The sequence below is a fragment of the Podarcis raffonei genome, chromosome 3 (assembly GCF_027172205.1).
Source record: "Podarcis raffonei isolate rPodRaf1 chromosome 3, rPodRaf1.pri, whole genome shotgun sequence".
Classification (NCBI taxonomy): Eukaryota; Metazoa; Chordata; class Lepidosauria; order Squamata; family Lacertidae; genus Podarcis; species Podarcis raffonei.
The window spans coordinates 58,947,870-58,968,022 of NC_070604.1; the positions used below are offsets into that span (position 1 = coordinate 58,947,870).

Genomic DNA, 20,153 nt, shown 5'->3' on the forward strand with positions numbered 1-20,153 from the left:
AATCCTGGCCTTGTCTGCTGAAGATAGATGTGTTTTGAGCACTTGGAATCCTTATCACTGCTTGGTATCAGTAGGGTATTGACCTGTTGTCTGTTCAGAGTGAGCACTTTGGTAGAAAACATGATTGCAAGGGCGGGGTGGGGGAACGACAATGAGGGGTGTATAAAGAATTTGGGAGAGGGAACATAAGGGACAACATGTCTTGAAAATCTGATGTGCTAATTCATTTATTTTTATTTTAAGGGTGTGGTAGGAGGGGTCATGATAGTCACTCCCAACACCATCATGTTTGATCCTCACAAATCAGACCCTCTGGTAATTGAGAATGGCTGTGAAGAGTACGGGCTCATTTGCCCCATGGATGAGGTTGTTTCGATTGCACTCTACAACGATATCTCTCACATGAAGATTAAAGATGCCCTGCCATCGTAAGAAGTATTCTTTGTTGACCATGTTTGAATGTAACCAGTGGGATGTGGAGGACAATCAGTGGGGAGTGAAAGGAGAACTTTGAAGAAATTGAGGAGCAAAACAGCTAATGAGGGAGGGAGGGAAGGGAGATGCAGAATAGTTCTGCATTCATTAGGAATGGTGGTATAGGCTACGCCCAGGTCACACATTTTTTCAAGTGGTGAGGTTGTATACAGTGACCTCCTTTGTGGAGAGAGGAAAGCCCTCCACAACTTGTTTATACATTGCTGCCCGGAAAATACCACATGCAAGCAAGCATGGGTCGTGTGTATGGAGGTCCTGGACTGTCCAGATGACAGGACCTCCTTCTTGTTCTTGACATGTAAACTGGCCTTAAATCTTAATTTTTGAATTAAGAAGCACAGATTCAATGTAAAGGGGGGTGGGGAAAGGAACTGGGAAATGAAATAAAGTGTCAAGGATCTAGTAAGGCTAGTTTCTTTATTTGAATAGGTTTTTCTCACTGCTGTGAGCTCCAAATTATTGGCATATTAAATGATTAGACTGATCTGTATAGGAGTAGATATATGTAGGATCTTCCTCTGAAGACAGTACTAATTAGTACTAATGTCATTGAATCTCTTCCTATGATTGTATGAATGGTAATAATGCTATACAGCTACTTTACAGGTACAGCTGCAATTGCATAATTCATATCATCACATATAATGACCACATAGGTAATGAGAGGGATCTTCATGTCTTAACTGAACATTTACTCCAGTAGTGAGAAGCGCTGGGGTTGTGAAATCACTTTGCAAATACAGGGAGTCTTCTAGTGGCTTGAAGTTATTCGTTATTAATCTCTGTATACTGGATGAGAAACTGAGAGCTTATACGTATACACAGGCTTCAATTTATTTATTTGAAGCAAGGTTGGGCAATTTGCTGAACTGTTTAAAAATTTCTCTTTTTAAAAAATGTATTTGTGATTGCTGAGAGCATGAATCTTGGCTCATTCAAAGGCTTATGCTGTCAGCTGAGAGAAGGAAAATTTCAAGACCCTTGAAAATAATAGAATTGTAGATCTTATGATTTCTGAGGCCTCCTCATGTTTTTGAGCTTGGATCTCTTAAGTCTGCTTCTAGTCTTTTGTATCAGTCTCAGCTGATGAGATGGGATTTGTTTGCTATCAGTGGCCTGAAAACCGTCACAGAAAAGAAATTATACAGTTTATAGTCATTCTGTTGCTCCTTTTGTAGTAACTTGAAGACGCAGGCTGAGTCTTGTCTTTTGTCCCCTCGGCCTTAAAAATACCTGCAGAGTACCTAATGATACATCCATCTCTCCACTTTCACAACATGAACTTCAAAATACAAATATTTTGTTATACCAATTCTTTCAACTCCATAATTACTTATTTCAGTTGGCTTGCATTTTATTTTGCGAGAAGCAAAATTGGTTTATTTCAAATTATTTCACTGTTGCTTTGGTGTATTTTAGTTGAAAGTTCCTTTTTGCCATTTGTTTTGTTTATTTATTTTAGTATTTATTGAGTTTTCATTTTGTTATCATTTTGTTCTCCATTTTAACATTCCATATGCATCCACCATCTTTCCTGACAGCGACATTCCAAAGGATCTTTGTCCTTTGTACAGGCCTGGTGAGTGGGAAGACCTTGCTTCTGAGAAGGATATCAACCCTTTCAGCAAATTTAAATCCATAAACAAGGAGAAGAAGAAGCCCAAAGTGGACAACTTTGTCACCCTGAATTCCACACCAATCAAGCCCACGGAGAAGGAGAAGTCTACAGATCTTGAACTTAAACCTCCTGAAAGTTCTTCCTTGGTGACCTCCAAGTTGGAGGAAACACAAAGGGACTCCAACACTCCTGAGCCTTCAAAAAGGGTGGCTTTGGAATGTACCACGGAACATTCTGTAGAGAGTGTTAGTCTGGACCTATCCAAAGATAATTCCCTTCTAGAAGAAGATGGTTTTATTCAATTGGAAGAGACTTCATCACAGACTGATAGCAAAGTAAAGAGCACAGATGTTGGAACAGTTGGTGTTCCCAATGACTCTAAAATGAGAAAGGAAGTTTGGTTGCAAGCAACAAATAAAGAAAATTGTGACCAATCAGGGACAAAGCATGAAGTTCTTAAAGATGTCCTTGATTTAGAGTCCTGTGAGAAGCTAGATGTGGTGCCTGAAATAAACAAGGGGGGTAGTTCACCAACAAATAAGGTGGAAACAACTCTGGATGCAAACAAGGAGCTGAATAAAGACAAACTTATTGAATTTTACCTCAGTAAAGATAAGGATGAGCCACAGACTACTGATGACTTATGCAAGGCTAACGTCAAGGAAGAGGGGAACAGTATACCAGGAGGCATAGACCTCACCCTTAGCTCTTCACATTCCCAAGCCAATAAATTTGTGAAAGGCAAAAGAGAAGGGCCAGATTTGTGTTCTAATGGAAGGAAAGAGGCATCGTCAGAAGTTGGCGCAACAGCAGAGAAGAAGGACCATGAAGGATCAATAGCCTCTTCATTGCCATCTCAGCTAGATAATAAGTCTGAAATCAGACTCTGGCTGCTGCAGAGAATCCAAGTGCCCATTGAAGGTAGGCCTGCGTGCCATAGTGTTATTGTAGCACCCTATGTTAATGAAGGACAGAAATTCTCTTTCAGTTTCCAATAGTTCTTTTCAACCTTTTTTTTTTTTTACAGATTGCTTAACATCACAGTTATGTCCTACAAAAAATTAACGAGTCTGCCCTTGATTCTAATCTCTTTCTGTAGTTGTTTCTAGAGAAGTGGAATACTCTTGGGTTTTTTTCTTTCTTATGACTTGAATATAGTTGAGAAGTGGGAATGTGTCAAAAAATTGAATTTTCCTAATTGTAGGGGCTACATTAAAACCCACTTGAACTTCTTTTTCTGCAGGTCAAAGTATCGAAGTTATTTCATACATTGTTTTTTCCCCTTTTCTTTCTGCAAAGTATTTTTGTTGATTCCCTTAAATTAGTCTTGGAGGAAAACCGGCTGCAATTTATATATATTTTTATGTAAGCTGAGAATAATAAGCCCAATAATTTCCTACCAGACCTTCACCATGATGTTGCAGGGTGCGTTGCAATCATTTTAAAATACAGTATTAAAAGCAGTTGAAATGCACTGAAGGGCAGTCAGTACAGAATGTTTACAGAATATACATTTAAATATAATAAATTCAAAACCATATTCTACATTTCTTAAGTCACTCCTTGATAAAGGCTAAATTGTGCTGCAGGCCTGGCCACTGTGCTCCATTTGCTATGTTCTAACTCTGTGGTCTTTTGGATTCAGATATGCTTCCTTCAAAGGAAGAGAAAAGCAAGTCCCCTCCGATGTTTCTGTGCATCAAAGTGGGCAAGCCTATGAGGAAGTCCTTTACTTCTCAAAGCTCCACAATGGCTCAGCAATATAATAAAAGAAGAAAGCAACCGGAGTACTGGTTTGCTGTTCCACGAGAAAGGTAAGCTGTCACTTTTCAGGACCATTCCGGAGTTTATAAGAACTACATTTCTTGCCCACCAGCTGTGTGATTAGTGCTTCTGTTAGAGAAGCCTTTCATTTTCCAGATATCCTTGTTATTGTTTTGTTGCCAACATCATGTGAATGGAACCGAACAGGGTGGTTTGTCCCTGCAGATACGTGGTGTTTCCTTCTGTCCAAGGCACATTCAGCATATTCTTATTGCTTTGTGGAATGTGATAACACAGCCTGGCTGGTAACTGTGTGATGTGATTAGTGATAAGTATCACAAACCCCATTACAAACTCTGTTCAGGAGCGTAGCTCTTGCTGGCTGGCCCGGTGTAAGCCTGACAGAGGGAAAACAAACCTTTAAAAGCTTTGCCAGCATAATTACGCCTATCCTAGCAGATCTGGGGTTTGGATTTCTCGCTTAAAAATGAGTTAAAAGCAACAACTGATGTTCACAGAATTTCAAGTAAAGAAGGCCAAACTAGATTAAAAGCTACATGTGTCACTTGTGATTATGTTAGCTGAACTTCTTTTTTATATGTATACAAGAAACCCCAAGGTGCACATGGAGAAGACCTAATGGAAGTTTCTCTCCAGGACAGCTTTGTGGGCTAGTGGGGGAGGAGGGTGGTTTTTATCACAACAGTCACGGTAGAGGAAATGATTGTATTTCCTGTCTCTTTGCACAGTGGTCCTGATAAAAAAATCCCCTCCCTGGCAGCCACTATATATATAAAAAACTCCCTTTTTCTTCCCTGCCTTTGCATGTTTCATCTCACATCTAGTTTGACCTTCAAACAGCTTCGTCAAGAATGAATGGGGAAAAGCCTAAAATAAATGGGTGGCAAAAATAGTTTAAGGGGAATAATAGTCCAGAAAAGACTTGGCGGAAAGCAGATTAAGTCTGAGGAAGGAAGCACTCTAGACTCTTTCCAAAGCTGAAGAGTGAACTAATGGGGTGACTGAACAAGGCAGTAGTAAGAGTATTTAAAATGAAACACAGCTGCAGCTCCTGTGTGTGTGTGAGATATTTCATTTGAGTTCTTAGAATTGTTCCAAGGTGATGTTTTATTATTAAGAGCTGTACTGCATTTTATTTATGTTGCAACACATCTCTTGATATTGAAGCATGACCCATAACAACATTCTTAAAAGTTCCAAGAACAAAATTAAACCATTTGACGAAATGATGGATTCAGTTCCTTACAAGTTTATATATAGATGTGTTTAAAGTACTACAAGACTCTTGGCTGTTTTCACTGCAACAGACTAGCAATGCCATCCATCCTGGAAACGAGGTCATGTAGCTGATAAGCTTGCTGATGGATCATGCAGCCCATCTGCATGACTGACTTTGCAATAAGGTACAATGTGCCACAGCTGCAGTTCTTGGCGTCTTCTGCTGGACACGTCTGTCTTCTATGTGACTTTGGACATGCAGCAAGCGCTCTCTCCCAAAGCATATCTCACTTTGTCAGCGTAGACAATGAAACCGGTTAATCAGTGACTTTGGCCACTGTTGCCTTTGTGATTGTGAAATAGGAGGAGCCCTTATCTTTGGCACGAAACTCTAGAAGCAATAATCATTAGGGAGGTATGCTTTATAAGGGTCCTTCTTTCTCTGCGTGAATCTTTATGTTGACCCAGTTGTACCACTGCATCTAGCCAGCTTACTGAAAGTCCTTCATTGTGTATCTTGCAATGGGGAATTTCAACAGTTCTAGAGGGTAAGTATATTATTTATTTATTTATTTATTGGATTTATATACCTCCCTCAGGTCTCAGGGCGGTTCACAGAATAAAATCAAAATATAAAACCACAAAATACATAATCAGGTTAAAAACAACCCAATAACTCCTCCCCCCCAAAACCCCACATTTTAAAAGGGCATCGGATGTATAAGTATAAATAGGCTGTGTTACTTTTGTATGTGCTTGTTATGTTTGAAGAATAATAGGTTAGTAATTTGTATCTATAAACCTCTGCAGTAGTGCCTGCTTTCCATTTGCCAGTGAGTTAAAAGCAGTGATGACTAGAGAGATTTACCAGTGCTTATAAAGCACTGGCAAATTGCAAAGCAGCCCCTGCTGCAGAATTTTATGGTTCAGGTAATATTAGAGAGGGAGTAATGAGTAATGGTACATGGTCTTAATGGCATAGTACTTGCTTCAGAGATCAGTTGACTTGGTGAAACACATCTTTACACACACACATACTTTTCTGTTTTACAATTTAAATTACTTGTTTTTACATCCTTTAAAATATCAATGGTGAAGCACATCTAATCCCCTCGGTCTGTATCCTGTGCTATGCATTTAATACATGTGTGAAAAGATGCTGTGAAAACAAAGCAGCCTTTCACTAGAGTCCTTTGCTTGCTTCTTCTTGTGCACCAAAACACTGAGCCAATATGGTGAGTGATTTGAGTCGAAGAATACATAGCAGTAATTATGCAAGTCAGCATATGTGTTGTTTCATTTACTCAGGAGTAAGGATGGGCCCTGATCTGGATCAGGACTGCAGCATGAAGGAAGGAGAGGTTGAATTCTTCTCTCTCCAGCCATGATTAAAGTTGCCCACTCTCACCAGAGAGGACCCCCCCCCCCAGTACAATATTGGAATGAAACAATGTAGGGAAGAGTACATGGTTCCTATTAGAAACGTGCCATCTTTCAGGCATTTCAGTTTGCCAGATGGAATGACCATTTTGTCCTGCTTCATGCTGTTCTGGAGGTTCTGAGCCAATTTCGAGAAACACAGAGAGGTCCATTGGGCAAGTGGAAGTTCATTAGGTGAATCCTATTTTAAACACTGCTCTGTAAGGCTTGATACAGATGGGAATGCGTTGGAATCAAGGACTACGGGTCATAGCCTGGCATGGTGTTACTTTTTCAAAAGGAAGTTTGTGTGCACACACAAAACAGGGGTTTTGGGGTTTTTTTTGCAAAGGTGGGGAAATTGTAGCCTTTCAGAAGTAGCTGGGCAACAACTTCCATCATCCTGATCCCTGGCAATGCTGGCTGTGAATGATGGCAGTTCAACTCCAACAATATTTGAATAGTACCAGCCTTGGTTTTAAAGTTATTTCTGATATTTTGGCAGTGCAGGAGTGGTAGTATAATGCAGAGAAGAACAAAATAACTTTTTCCTTGAACGATAAAGCAGTATGTTAGCTCTTCTTCCACCTATCCAGTGCTGGATTTATGTATAAGCTGAACAAGCTATAGCTTAGGGCCCCACTTTCTTGGGGACCCCCAAAAATTTAAAGGAAAAAAAACTGGGTGTACATTTCCAAAAAATAAGATAAAAAACAAATAAAATAAAACCTACATACAGCAACTGTGTTTTGTGTTGTGTAGGCTCTTATTTGCTATGTGCAAATGGCTTTAGATGCCTCTTAGGTCCATAAATTACCATATAGCATATATTCAACACAAAAAACAGCGACAATTTGTTGTTGACAAAGGACAGCTGGACATATAAAGGGCCCCATTACTTCAGTAGCTTAGGGCTTCATCAGACCTAAATCTGGCCCTTCACCTACCCTTCTGCAGCCAGTAACTATATAAATCATGCTAATTATTGCTTGTTAATTATGCGTCAGTCCCCCAGTCCTGACATTGCTCCATGCAACTGTTATGCTGCATTTCCAACAACCACCTTCTAGGTGCAGTGGTGGCCAAGACAGAGTTTTTGTTTCTCTGAGCAGTGACTGCGTCCTTTGTAAGTTACCCATAAGACCACCTGGTCAAACTTATTTGTGTACAAATAAAGCTTTGTTTTAGAAGAGTTGGAGTGACTGTGAGAGGCTGGCAAACAAGGTCACTCGCTTGTTTTGACTGGCATGGGCTTTACGTGTTTAGCATTTCAGACCTTAAAGCCTTTGATCAAGATAACATGATTACAGTAAGTTAAGCTTTGGTAATAAAGAGTGAGAGCCACATCTCATGCCCGCCCGCTAGTGTGACTTGTGGAATGATGTGATTCAGTAAGATTATTTCAAATGAGGAGAACTGGGCATTTAAGTTTGCACTTAACACATCTAGGTGGAAGCACAACAGGTAGAGAATTTTCTGTGCCCAGTGCAAAATTTGTACAAAATATATTCTTGACCAGTTCCCTACCTTCTTCCCACCCTCTTCCAGAAACTCAGCACTGTCAGGTTCTCCCCTAGTTTCTTTGTGTATTCCCTGTCTGCAAATTTGGCAACTAGCCTTTGCCTACAAATCAAAATGATTTAAGCTGGGGGTGGGGAACTACTTGCAGGGCCAGATCCAAAATCAGCCAATCTTCTGCAGGCTACATTGACAGGTAGCTGGGTCCACCCACCTGTCAATCACCTGGCACTAAATGACTAATTAGACCTACTTATTAGGCTGGAACTTATTCATGGTTGCTTTTATCCAGGGGTAGCCAACTCTCAAGTGACTGTGATCTACTTTCAGAATTAAAAAACCCCGTTTTGGGGGGTTCAGTTGAGCTTTTTTTAGGGAATAGAAAAGCTTTTTGAGGTGGGTTTAAAGGCAAGGGACAAAGGGACAAAGTCACTCACAAAAAGATCTCTGGATGAAAACAGCAGAACAGAGAAAGCTTCCATAGATCAAACAACAATGGAGGGAGGGGCGAGGGGACAGGGCAGGAGTCAGTTTTAGCGATGCTAAGGAAAGGGAGCCAGAGATCGACCCCGATCTACCAAAACCTCGCGGTGGTGATCTACCAGTAGATCATGATCGACCTGTTGGACATCCCTGCTTTAATCAGTTGACAAGCTTGACTCGAAGAAAGTGAGCTGAGAATCCCTGAAATTAAGACAGCAGTGGGCTATCAGCAGGCAAGGTCCTGTTGGTGGTGCTGCAACTGAGTGCTACCGGGCTTCCTCAGACCCATGATAGGGCCTTCTGTCCAGTAATTCCCTGTTTATGGAATGCCTTCCCTGGTACACAGTGTATGTGTCTCCCTCCTTCATTCTTATTATTCAGGAGGAATTGAAAAATCATTGTGTTTACTCAGGCACGTGGTTGCAGAAGTATGTTGGTTTCTGGAACCTTGAAATTATTTAGTTGTGAGGATATTTGAGGAAACAACAATAACTGTATCATTTTTCTTGTTTTTGTTGTTTGCTGTCCTGGGTTCCTTTGGGAAGAAGGGTGGGATAGAATAATGGTAATATACTGTTTGCTCCAAACTGGCATCTTGCAGAAATATATCAATGCTGTATGTGTTTCTTGAAATTGTCTTATGCTTGATTCCCAAAACAGTTGCTTGAAAATATGCCAGAAGGATTTGCTTCCAAGGGCTTGAAACTCATTGCCTTAAATGTGTATATGAGAGTGATTTGTATGGTTTATCTTTTTATCTAAGAACCGTGACGAGATTAATAGTTGGCTACCAGAATTCACATGCAGTAAAATGTTTACGATTTGATAGTCTTTAACTAAGTGATTGCCTTTCCCTCAGCAGGTTTATGTTTCTGTCTGGTTCTCTAGAAATTAGTTACTTGATATATCACTTTGGAAATAGGCAAGTTGATCTGTTATGGAAACAGGTACTTAGGAAGTTGAGGTGATTTTAATCTGTTTTAGTATTTTAACTTTTGTATGTTTTAAAGTACTTTTGTAGTTTTTGCTTGATTTTCTTGTTTTATCCTATTTGTAAAACGCTTTGAGATTTTTTGGGGGGTGTCCCCCCTCCCAATCAAGTGATATATACATTTTGCGAACAGTCTTCCCCAATCTGCTGTCCTCCAGTTGTTTGGGGCTACAGGTTCCAAGAATCACTGACCATTGGCAATGTTGGCTGGGACTGATGGAAACTGTAGTCCAAACTGTTTGGCGCTCACCAGGCTGGGAAAGGCTGCAGTGACACAAAATGAAACAGTGAAACATCATGTGGAAAGACATTAAGTGAGTCACCTGCATTTCTAGAGGGATTCCCCCCACCCCAGTGGAATAACTCAATCATGAGTAGCGCACTGTGGATTGGTAGGAAGTGGTTGCAGAAAGATTAGATAAAATTGCACCTGCCTTTCCTCTGTTTCTCATGGAAAACCAAAACTCAGGCTGCGGATCACAAGCTGGTTGGCCGTTGGAAGAACAAAATACTGGATGAGCTGGGCCTTTGGTCTCAGCCAGAGTGGCCCATTATCTCTTTATGAGTTTTTATTTTCATATATGTTTATCACTTGATAATTGCAGCTTCAAGGGATGGTTTGTTTCCTATGCTCTCTGGATGCAGGAATACCCTTGAATCCGTATACTGAATGCAAAGCTGCTTCAAAATCGAGGGATAAGAGAGATTCAACGTTGAATAACTGCAGTATTTTGCAGTTTGGGTGTTCTGTGAGGTAGGAGTAGGGAGAAAGTGTAAGCCTGAAGTTCAGTCCAGCTCTCACCAAATATTTGGTCAAAATCAAGAGCTGCTGCCACATTCACTGAACATGTTCAAAAAAGCTTCATTTAGGTAGTTGGCAAGTGGTGTTAGTATTTTACACTTGCCTAGGAGTAAGTTCTACTTAACTGATTTGGGCTTACCTTTGAGAAGATGTGCACAGAGTTTTACTGTTAGTGAATCTGCCTCCCACGAAGGGTTTTGGAATGCTCAGCCCCTATCTTTTTGCTTTCACTTCACAGGGTCGATCACCTGTATACCTTCTTTGTACAGTGGTCACCAGATGTGTATGGCAAAGATGCTAAAGAACAGGGCTTTGTTGTGGTGGAAAAGGAGGAGCTTGACATGATAGACAACTTCTTCAGTGAACCCTCAACAAAAAGCTGGGAGGTGAGTGGTATCTGTTTTCAAATCAGAAGTATTTGAAACTCCATGGCAGGATTGATCTATAACAACACATCTGGCTGCCAAGGAGATTTATTCCTACTGATTGTAACCTGTCGTTGGCCTCTTCTAAAGTAAGTTCATAGTCCTCATGGTTGCATGCATGGTTGGACCATGTGTTACAAAGTACAAATTCTGCTTTTCATGGACTCGGCTACAATGAATAAATGGATAATACAGTCCTATGTTAGTTTTATACTGAATATCGCAGGTATTGAACTGTAGAGTTCAAATAAAGAACTACATGCATTTGTGACAAGAAAAATGTATTTATTATTTATTCAACTTAATAATTCCAAAATCAACAAATAAATACATCAACAAATACGTAAACATATTATTACAATTTTTAAAAATTACTCCAAATATAATAAAATGAATTACTGTATTTTGTACGTTTGGGTTCCTGTATAGTATGAAAATACTCCATTTTTCTATAGAATATTTTTCTTTTGTCGTACTAATAAATTCATTATATACATATACACTCCACTCTGATTTTTCAGTAGCCATTTTGGGGCCTGTTTCCTCTCATATTTCCTGGTAAGTGAGTGCTCCTGAAACCAGACATAAATTCCCTGTTATTACTATTATTAATAATTTATACCTCGCCTTTTCCCCTAATGGGACTGAAGGCAGTTTACAGACAAAAGCCAGAATGGCTAAAAACTGGAAAATACAATTAAACATTGATAGATTTAAAACTTTATACTTGTATAAAATATGCTACAAGGAAAAGAGATACAACTGGATACAACACAAAGACTATGAATTCTAGCAAAATATATTTCAGTGAAATATATTCAGGTTCACTTGTGGAAAATAAATCCTAAACATTTAATCAGTCCCATGTCTTATCTTATCCCTACTCCTAGGAGCTCAGGGCATGCAGTTTTATCTTCACAGCAACCTTGTGAGGCTCATTCATGGTCAAATAATTTGTCCACTACAGAAACAATCTTTCTAAGAGTTGTTAGTATAATTTCTTCTTGTTCTTGTTGGCATCCCTGCAAAACTCTTCATTTTGTTTGTGTATTAAATTTATATCTTGCCCTTTCTCCCAAAGGAGCCCAGAGCAACAGTTACATAATTATATGGTTAAATATTTATTATTTAATCTTGAAGCAAAGTTTCTTGTGTTTAACAAAATTGTCTAGATCAGATACACACTTTATTACTGCCATTAATTTTTGTAGACAGATACTTTAAATTCACACAAATCAAAGGATTTGTAGGGTGAGTTAAAGATTTGTGTCATCAACAGGACAAAAAAACAACAATACAGGTTATGTAGTTGAGGATCAGATGTTAACTTGCAACATCTGCCTGTAAGATAAATTGTTAGAATCTTTGATTCAGAGGCATACACACATTCAGGATATTTTTAAAAAATGGGGGGGGGGGGAGATGCAGCTCTATCGAAGCAATTTTTTATGCAAAGATTTTGGAGGGATTTGTTGGATAAAATTGAGGAAACAATGGGATATGATATTCCTTCAGGTCTAAAACATAGGATCCTTAAAAGGAAATAGAGTTTTATTTTATTTTAGAATTATTGTTCAATTTACTTGCCATCAAATGAGTTTCTTTTGCAGTGGGAATTTATTGAAAAAACCCCACATACAAATCCCTGTAATTTCAAAATGACTTTATGACCACCTTCCAGGCAGCAATGAAACTGATCGGTGTACAACATAAAATCACAACACCTGTTTTATTATGATACAGAACAAAAATTTTCAGAACACATTAGCTCATGAAGGACAAGAAGTAGTGGACAATAATAAAAGAATGACATGTATCTTAATTCACAGTTGGGCAACTGCAACCTCATTTTGTGCAGCCCCTGCTGCCTCTTGAATTTTCCCCATCAGAGCTCCTTTCTTCCTTGTTCATTTCCTCGTTTTTCCTGACCTTTTAAGTGACCCCCTGTCCCACATTCTGTGTAGTTTTGGAACAACTGGTTTGGACAGTTGATAAAAACTAACAACCCTTTTCCCGTTTATTTCCTCCCAGTAGTATTTATATATTTGATTTATAAAAACAATTAAAGCATTGTTACATTAAAGCAAATCAGAACATTCAGAAAGAAATCACATTTAGCTTGAGGAACGTAATCCCTGCTAACCCAAATAACTTTTCTGGACAGTGGCTCCTATACTAAATGTACCAAAAAGCATAGAGTTAGAAAGCTAGTGGATTATACCCGTTAGGAGTATGACATATGGGCAGAAAATTCCTATTCAACTCTCAGCTCAGGCAGGAATCCCTGAAGTGGCCAATCTCACAGCAAACATCACTGCCTAAAACATCACTCCCTAAAACTGCTATGTGCCCTGATTTTTGTGGTGGTAGTGGTGAAGTTGGGGAAAATTTTGGCAGGAAAACAATATGAAGGGAGATCCTGATCCAGACTGAGGCATTTTGTGAATAAAATAAAATTTGATTTTTTTAAAAAATCGTCTTTGGGGAGATAAATTTGTCCTGTTTGAGTCTAAGCTTCACTGATCCTGCAGCTACTCACTACACTATGGAAGGAAGGAATGGGAGATGCTCTTTGAGGCAAGAGAACTACTGGTTCTACTACATTGTTTGCATGTGGTGGCAGTGAGAATGTGTCCCGTCCCTAGACGACCTGTGTGTGTGTGTGTGTGTGTGTGTGTGGTGTGTGTGTGTGTGTGTGTGTGTGAGAGAGAGAGAGAGAGAGAGAGAGAGAGAGAGAGAGAGAGAATGAGAATATGAGTATACATATGAGATGAACAGGAAGGTACCATTAGGAGTCGTTTCTGTTTTCCCCACAGAAGCCTAAGGTTGGCACAATTGCTATCTCAATCATTCAGTTATTTTCTTTGATATATATATATATATATATATATACACACACACACACACACACACACACACACACATCTGTACAGGGCTGCTTAAAAAAATTCAAAGAACCTTATTATTTCCTTTAATTTCATTTATATAAATGTTTTTATATTCCTCTGACTGGAAGCTGAGGGTGGCTATTGATATAAAGGTGTGTGATAATTACACTTTTAAAAAAAGTCAATAGGTCCAGACTTGCTGTTTTAGCCTAAACTGCCAGAAGCGGCTTAGCTGTTGCCAAATAATGGAAGGGACAAGCTTTGTCTAGGAATACCTAGGAAAGTGTTAATTGTTCCAGGATATGAATCAAGGCTGGAAAGCAAAAGGCAGGATAAAGGCCATTCAAGTTGCCACAGGTAGGCAGGTATCCATCCTGCTGCTGATTTCCTGGCAGCGGGGCACTAAGATCTGTTGGTGTCCTTCCTTTCCTCTGACTTAGAGCAGAAAATTAAACTGATTTGGATGATATAAAACTATAAGATAACAGCCATAAACATTAGTTTAAAATAAGTAAAATCTACAATAGGCTATCCGTTTATCCAGTGTGTGTGCTCCTCTGACATGCTGTTTTAGCCTAAACTCCGGAAAGCAGTTTACCCATTTCCAAAAAATGGGAGGGGCTAGCTTTGTCTGGGCATACCTGGAAAAGTGTTAATTGTTACAGGGAATTAATCAAGCACTGGAAACTGTGAAAGGCAGCAATGCATGACATATTGGTTGGGCCATTCAAGTTGCCGCATGCGAAGGATATAGAGACTAGCAGTGAGAACACACAGATGTTTACCATGTGCCCTTCCACTTTCTGAGCTCAGTGCTGACGTTGGTTACCAATTTCAAGTTCTTCCTTGTGTTGAAAAGTCACAACTCAGTCAGAAAGCATAAAAAGGAACAAGAGTTTATATACCCCTGAACTCCAAAATAAGCTTGGTCTACTACATACAATAGGTTTTAATGGTTTTACTGTATACCACCTTGATATTTTTATGAGTTGGCAGTTTATATTCTTATAAGTATCACACCTCTATGACTAGGAGACTATCTCTTTTCAGATGCACAGTAATTTTCTAAATCACTGCAATACTCATAAATGAGGTAATGGAAAATTTGGGCTACTCCAAATTGTGACCCAGGACAGGGAGCCTAAATGATTACATTATATATGCTGATTTAATATCAATTGCACAGTGATAAGTTTAAAGAAAGATGGGTTTAACCTGTTTTAATTTGTTTTAATTGGATTTGATTTCATTCATCTTAAATCAGTTTTGAACTTTAAAATCAGGTTTTTTAAAAAAAAAAATCTCCACTTGCATTTTTTAAAAAATCTCTTTGATAAAAAAGAGAACAAACTAGTTAAAGAAACTGCAAGTGGCATAGGGATGTGTTCAGCGTAGCACTAAGTGGAACAGTCAGGGCAAGGATTCTTCCTTGCGCAATAGAACATTTGCCCCCTTCCTTCCCCCAATGAAATCTATTCTGAGAATTCCCCCATCCCTTCAGAGCAGATTGGGGATAGTGCAGAAAACATGTGGGAGGAAAAGAGGGAAGAAATTCCATCACGCTAGCGGTAATCAGTGCACTAGTGGAACTATTTAGTTGAATTCCTTCCAGTAGCACCTTAGAGACCAACTATATATATAGTGAGAGGTTGGGGAGGGGTATCTACTCAGAAGGGTGGTGGGAATGGTTGACGACTGTTAACAACTGCAATTGGTCTTCCAGGAAAAAACAAGCAAAAGCTCATACCAATAACAAACGTACGGTAGTTGGTCTCTAAGGTGCTACTGGAAGGAATTTTTTTATTTTGTTTCGACTACGGCAAACCAACACAGCTACCTACCTGTATTTAGTTGAATGCCACCCACTTTTCTCAGGTTGTGGGTACATATGACCTGTGGTGGCATGGTAGAGGGAGGCTTGACTGCATATTGAGACCAAACAGAGAAATCAGTTGAAGCAATTACGGTATTTGCCATCACACAGAAGACAGGATCCTTAGATATGTGGGTGTATGATCTGGAGTGGCCTGAAGCTTATTTTGGGAAGACTCCCATATTCTTTTCTACATATTCTGGCCATTATTAGCATGGTCCCTTGATAGACATATAGTTTCCTGAACCCAGGAATTCGTTCCTGAGGTCCGTACTTAACCTGAAACTGTTCTTAACCTGAAGCACCACTTTAGCTAATGGGGCCTCCCACTGCTGCTGCGCCGCCGGAGCACGATTTCTGTTCTCATCCTGAAGTAAAGTTCTTAACCTGAGGTACTATTTCTGGGTTAGCGGAGTCTGTAACCTGAAACGTATGTAACCTGAAGCATATGTAACCTGAGGTACCACTGTAGCTAAATAGGTACCGCTCCGGCAGGAAGGTAAACAGCGTTTCCATGTGCTGGTTTCGGTGTTGCATTGCGCCAGAAGCGGCTTAGTCATGCTGGCCACATGACCCAGGAAAACTGTCTGCGGACAAATGGCTCCCTCGGCCTGTAAAGCGAGATGAGCGCCGCAACCCCAGAGTCGTCTGCGACTCGACTTAAATGTTGGGGGCGCTTTACCTTTTAAAAATGTTATTATGACAGCCTTACTTAAGAGAGCAGCATTCCTTGTGATGGCTGGAGATAAGTGAAATCAGGAAAGGACACTGCAGCTATTAGGAAGTGATATCCCTTATCTAATGCTGATCAGTGGATGTTTGATCAGTTTGGTTTAGAGGAAAAGTGCATTGACAGGTGATAAAGAGTGTACAAGAGAATCCTGGGATTCCTGCAATTTTTTGGGAATAGGTAAGAGAGCCTGCTCTTGTGAAATCTTGGAGCCACCGTAAATTTATGTTTAGGTAGTGCATGGAAATGGCAATAAAAGTAAAAGTTGTTGCAAAACCTAATCTGAAAATGGACTGCTGCTGCTATCTGACTCATACCCTATTTACAATAAAGTCTTTTTGCCTTGAATCTGTTGCCAGGCTGCCCTTGGGCTCGTTCTAGAGAAAACGAAAGTAAGTTTGGTATATAAGGCAGTTAGAAAGCAGCTTGTTTCAGAGTTAGCTGTAGAGACAGGAGCTTTACTTGTGGGGAGAAATCAGAAGGTAATTAAAAAAATGAAAATCATAAGAGACAGACAAAAGGAAACGGCTGTGAATTTTCAAATAATATTCTGTGCCAAGCCTGACCAGGAGCCCTTTGTGAAGGTAGGTTAAAATGAAAGTTGTTGTCTTTTAGTTCTTTTGTTTGCCAATTCTCAACATAGAACGTTCAGAATGGGAGTGCTGTTTCCTGGTTAATAAAACTGTTCTCATCATAGACCATATTGAAATGTAGTTGCAATTAAGATACGTTGCATATCATTTTTTATATGCATGACAAATGCAGTGCTGCACATGGTGTGAGATCATGTTGTTGCCCTTGTTGTAGAATGCATTTCTGTTGAAATTGTGATTTCTCATCTTGGTACATATTCCTACTCTGAAGTACGTACTATTGAGTTGCACTTATTCTCTGTGTATAGGATTACGGCACTAAAAGAGCTGTAAAAGGAGTTTCTGCTGTTGCTGTTTGTTTTTAATCCTGTCCTTCAGTGTGTATGCAACTGCCTCTTCACATGCAAATAAAATGCATATTTTGCATCTCAATTGCAGGTGCACATAGTCAACATTTTGTTCCCAACTTGGGAAACACACTGGCTCTTCTATCTTCTGTTTTTCTGTTCATTGTTTTTATCTTGTTTTCATTATTGTACCTTGAGATTTTAATTAATCAGTTCAAGTATTTCCATAAGCCGTCCCTGAGCACTTCCTTCCTGGACTTGAAAAAGGCAGACACACTCCTCTAAAGGACAAGTAGCATATATGAGGTGTTAAATCACATTAAGTTGTTTATTAGGTTTAATTTAGATTGGGATATGTGTTTTGCAGTTGTTTTAATGTTTAATGCTTTTATGACTGAACTACCTCGAGCAGGCTTTTATTCTGAAACATGACAAAAAAATTAATGAAATAAAATAAATAAAAGTATATTACAGGTTTCCATCAAACAAAAAGCTATCTAAATAGTAAATCCTTTAAAAACATTTCCCTCGTTTTTGCAATGGTAGTAGAAGTTGGAGGCTCACGGCATAGGAGCTGTAATGGAAAACATTTCAAATACGATGACCTAATTTTACCATAAGCCAATAAATGTCCATGTTTATTTTACACTGTCCTCTTCCTTTGACAGTCAAATATAATGTAGTGAACAAATTAGATCAATATATATAGATGTCCATTACCATAAAACAACCCCTTTAGCTATTATATCTGATGTGATTCTATGAGAGGCCATGTGGTTGGAATAATGTGGTGGCATGGGTAAAAGCCAGAGAGCAAACTCCTCCACATTATAATATCATCCTCTCTATGAACTCTCTGCCCGTTACAGAACAGTTCCTTAGCATACATGTTAAATAAGGCAACTTCTTCCTTTGCTGAATGAATATTACAGTTTAGGGTCAAAAGAGTCCTCTAGGCTTAGTTATAAGGCCAGTCAGTTGCCATCCAGTTGACAATATTTGACCATTGTTGGCTAGATAATCTGGAAGAAAGGAGTCCCCTTGTACAGATCACAGCAAACACAAGAGTTCCTTGGTTTGTGAGCCCTTCAGGGTGCCTGGATTGGGGGCATAGGATAAATCACTTGTTCCATCAGCACAAGGATTTCTCCTTGCGCAGCAGAATGTTCTCCCCCTCTGCAGGTTCCCAGATTTGAGAAATCACATTCCCCTAGCGCTGTTAGTGGAATGCCAGCCACACATTCTTATTTTAGGCCTCCCCTTTTATCCTCCCATTTTAAAAAGTAAGAGCACAATCCCAGCCAAAGTTAAGTATTTTAATTCTTGCAGATTTTAGTAAGAGATATTTAGTTTGTGGTACTGTTTACAAACTCAGTTGCTCCAAAGAAAGGGGGGGGGATAGCTGATGCTAAAAGCAGCCCTTTACTGTGTTTCCCTCACAATTTAGTTTGCCTAATTTTCGCCCGTGACTAGGTAAACCTGTTCTGAATGAGATAGAGCTATGCCATTGTTACCTGGGCATTAGTTTGCTCTTTTATAGAGCATTTCTTTTCACACATTGTGTACTGCATCAATCAAATAAATAAATTTCAAGATGCACATGGCATACCCCCAAAAGGTAAGAATAGATGGTTTTGCTTCCCTAGCCTTCCCTGTGCTGGGTCACTTTCTCTCTTATAAAAACATTTGAGTGCCACTGATCTAGCATTATGGAATAACACTATTGTCAGACTTTTTTTTTTTTTAAAGTATATCTTTTTTAAACCCTTTTTAGATTATTACTGTAGAAGAGGCAAAACGGCGAAAGAGCATTTGCAGCTATTGTGAAGAAGATGATCGATGCAGTGAAGAAGATGAAGATGCTTTGCCTGTCTTAAAAAACCAGAGTGTGCTCTTAGAAAATATGCATATAGAACAGGTAAAGTTTATAAAGGGGAGAATGTATGTGTGTGTGTGTAAGTATATATGTATATATGTGTGTGTGTTTATATAAAATCAGAACATGTTTTGTGTGATATAGTGGTTAAGAGCGGTAGTCTCGTGATCTGGTGAACCGGGTTCGTGTCTCCGCTCCTCCACATGCAGCTGCTAGGTGACCTTGGGCTAGTCACACTTCTTTGAGGTCTCTCAGCCCACTCACCTCACAGAGTGTTTGTTGTAGGGGAGGAAGGGAAAGGAGAATGTTAGCCACTTTAAGACTCCTTCTGATCGTGATAAAGCGGGATATCAAATCCAAACTCTTCTTAAAATCCAAACTCTTCTTAATTGTGTGCAATGCATATTAATTTTTGATGCTTTATAAATGGCAACCAGGGAGCCCCGTCCTATGGAGCTTGTTCATGCACCTCATTGTACAGAGGTACAGCTCTGATTATAGGTTGAACTGTTCAGTTCTCATACAGGACAGAATGAAATTTCTAGTGCCACATCAGTTGCATTTTACACTAACTACAATGCTGTCTTTTATCTTCTAGCTTGCCCAGTGCCTGCCAGCAAGGGTTCAGGGATATCCCTGGAGGCTAGTCTACAGCACACAAGAACATGGAACCAGCTTGAAAACACTGTATCGTAAATCGGCATCTCTTGATAGCCCTGTCCTGCTTGTCATCAAAGACATGGACAATCAGGTTAGGCACCACAACAAATCCTGTTTAATTGTGTTTTGTTTTCCCTCTTGTTTCCAAGTATTTCAGTAGGAGCGTAGCTTAAAATAACAAAAAGCACAATTGATCTCTGTCTCGTGGCTCCAAGTTACTTGAGTGCTTCATAGTGTGAAAAGTACTTTTGCTTCGTGTTCGTTTTTAGATTACATTGGCATAAAAAAGCACAAGTTTATGGATGCCATTGTTCTTCTGTCTTAAAATGGTTGAGATCTAATTATGTCTGTCTGCTTGTGCCCCACTTTTCAATGGGACTTCTGGTTTCTTATCCTCCAGCCTGCACCCCAGAAACTGCTCTGGAAGGTTCT

General features: G+C 39.5%; 1 protein-coding gene across 5 annotated transcripts in view; it reads left to right on the top strand.

Moving 5' to 3' along the window:
* The window catches only part of NCOA7 (nuclear receptor coactivator 7), a 67,744-nt gene that overhangs the window by 42,745 nt on the left and 4,846 nt on the right, over positions 1-20,153 (top strand). For 3 of the 5 annotated variants that reach the window (XM_053381842.1, XM_053381843.1, XM_053381839.1), the window contains 6 exons: positions 244-428; positions 2,037-3,034; positions 3,759-3,927; positions 10,568-10,715; positions 18,960-19,103; positions 19,660-19,812. In XM_053381842.1, coding sequence (XP_053237817.1) covers positions 244-428; positions 2,037-3,034; positions 3,759-3,927; positions 10,568-10,715; positions 18,960-19,103; positions 19,660-19,812 — 1,797 coding nt within the window. The remainder of the gene's footprint in view (positions 1-243; positions 429-2,036; positions 3,035-3,758; positions 3,928-10,567; positions 10,716-18,959; positions 19,104-19,659; positions 19,813-20,153) is intronic. The other 2 variants (XM_053381844.1, XM_053381841.1) reach the window with 1 other exon arrangement.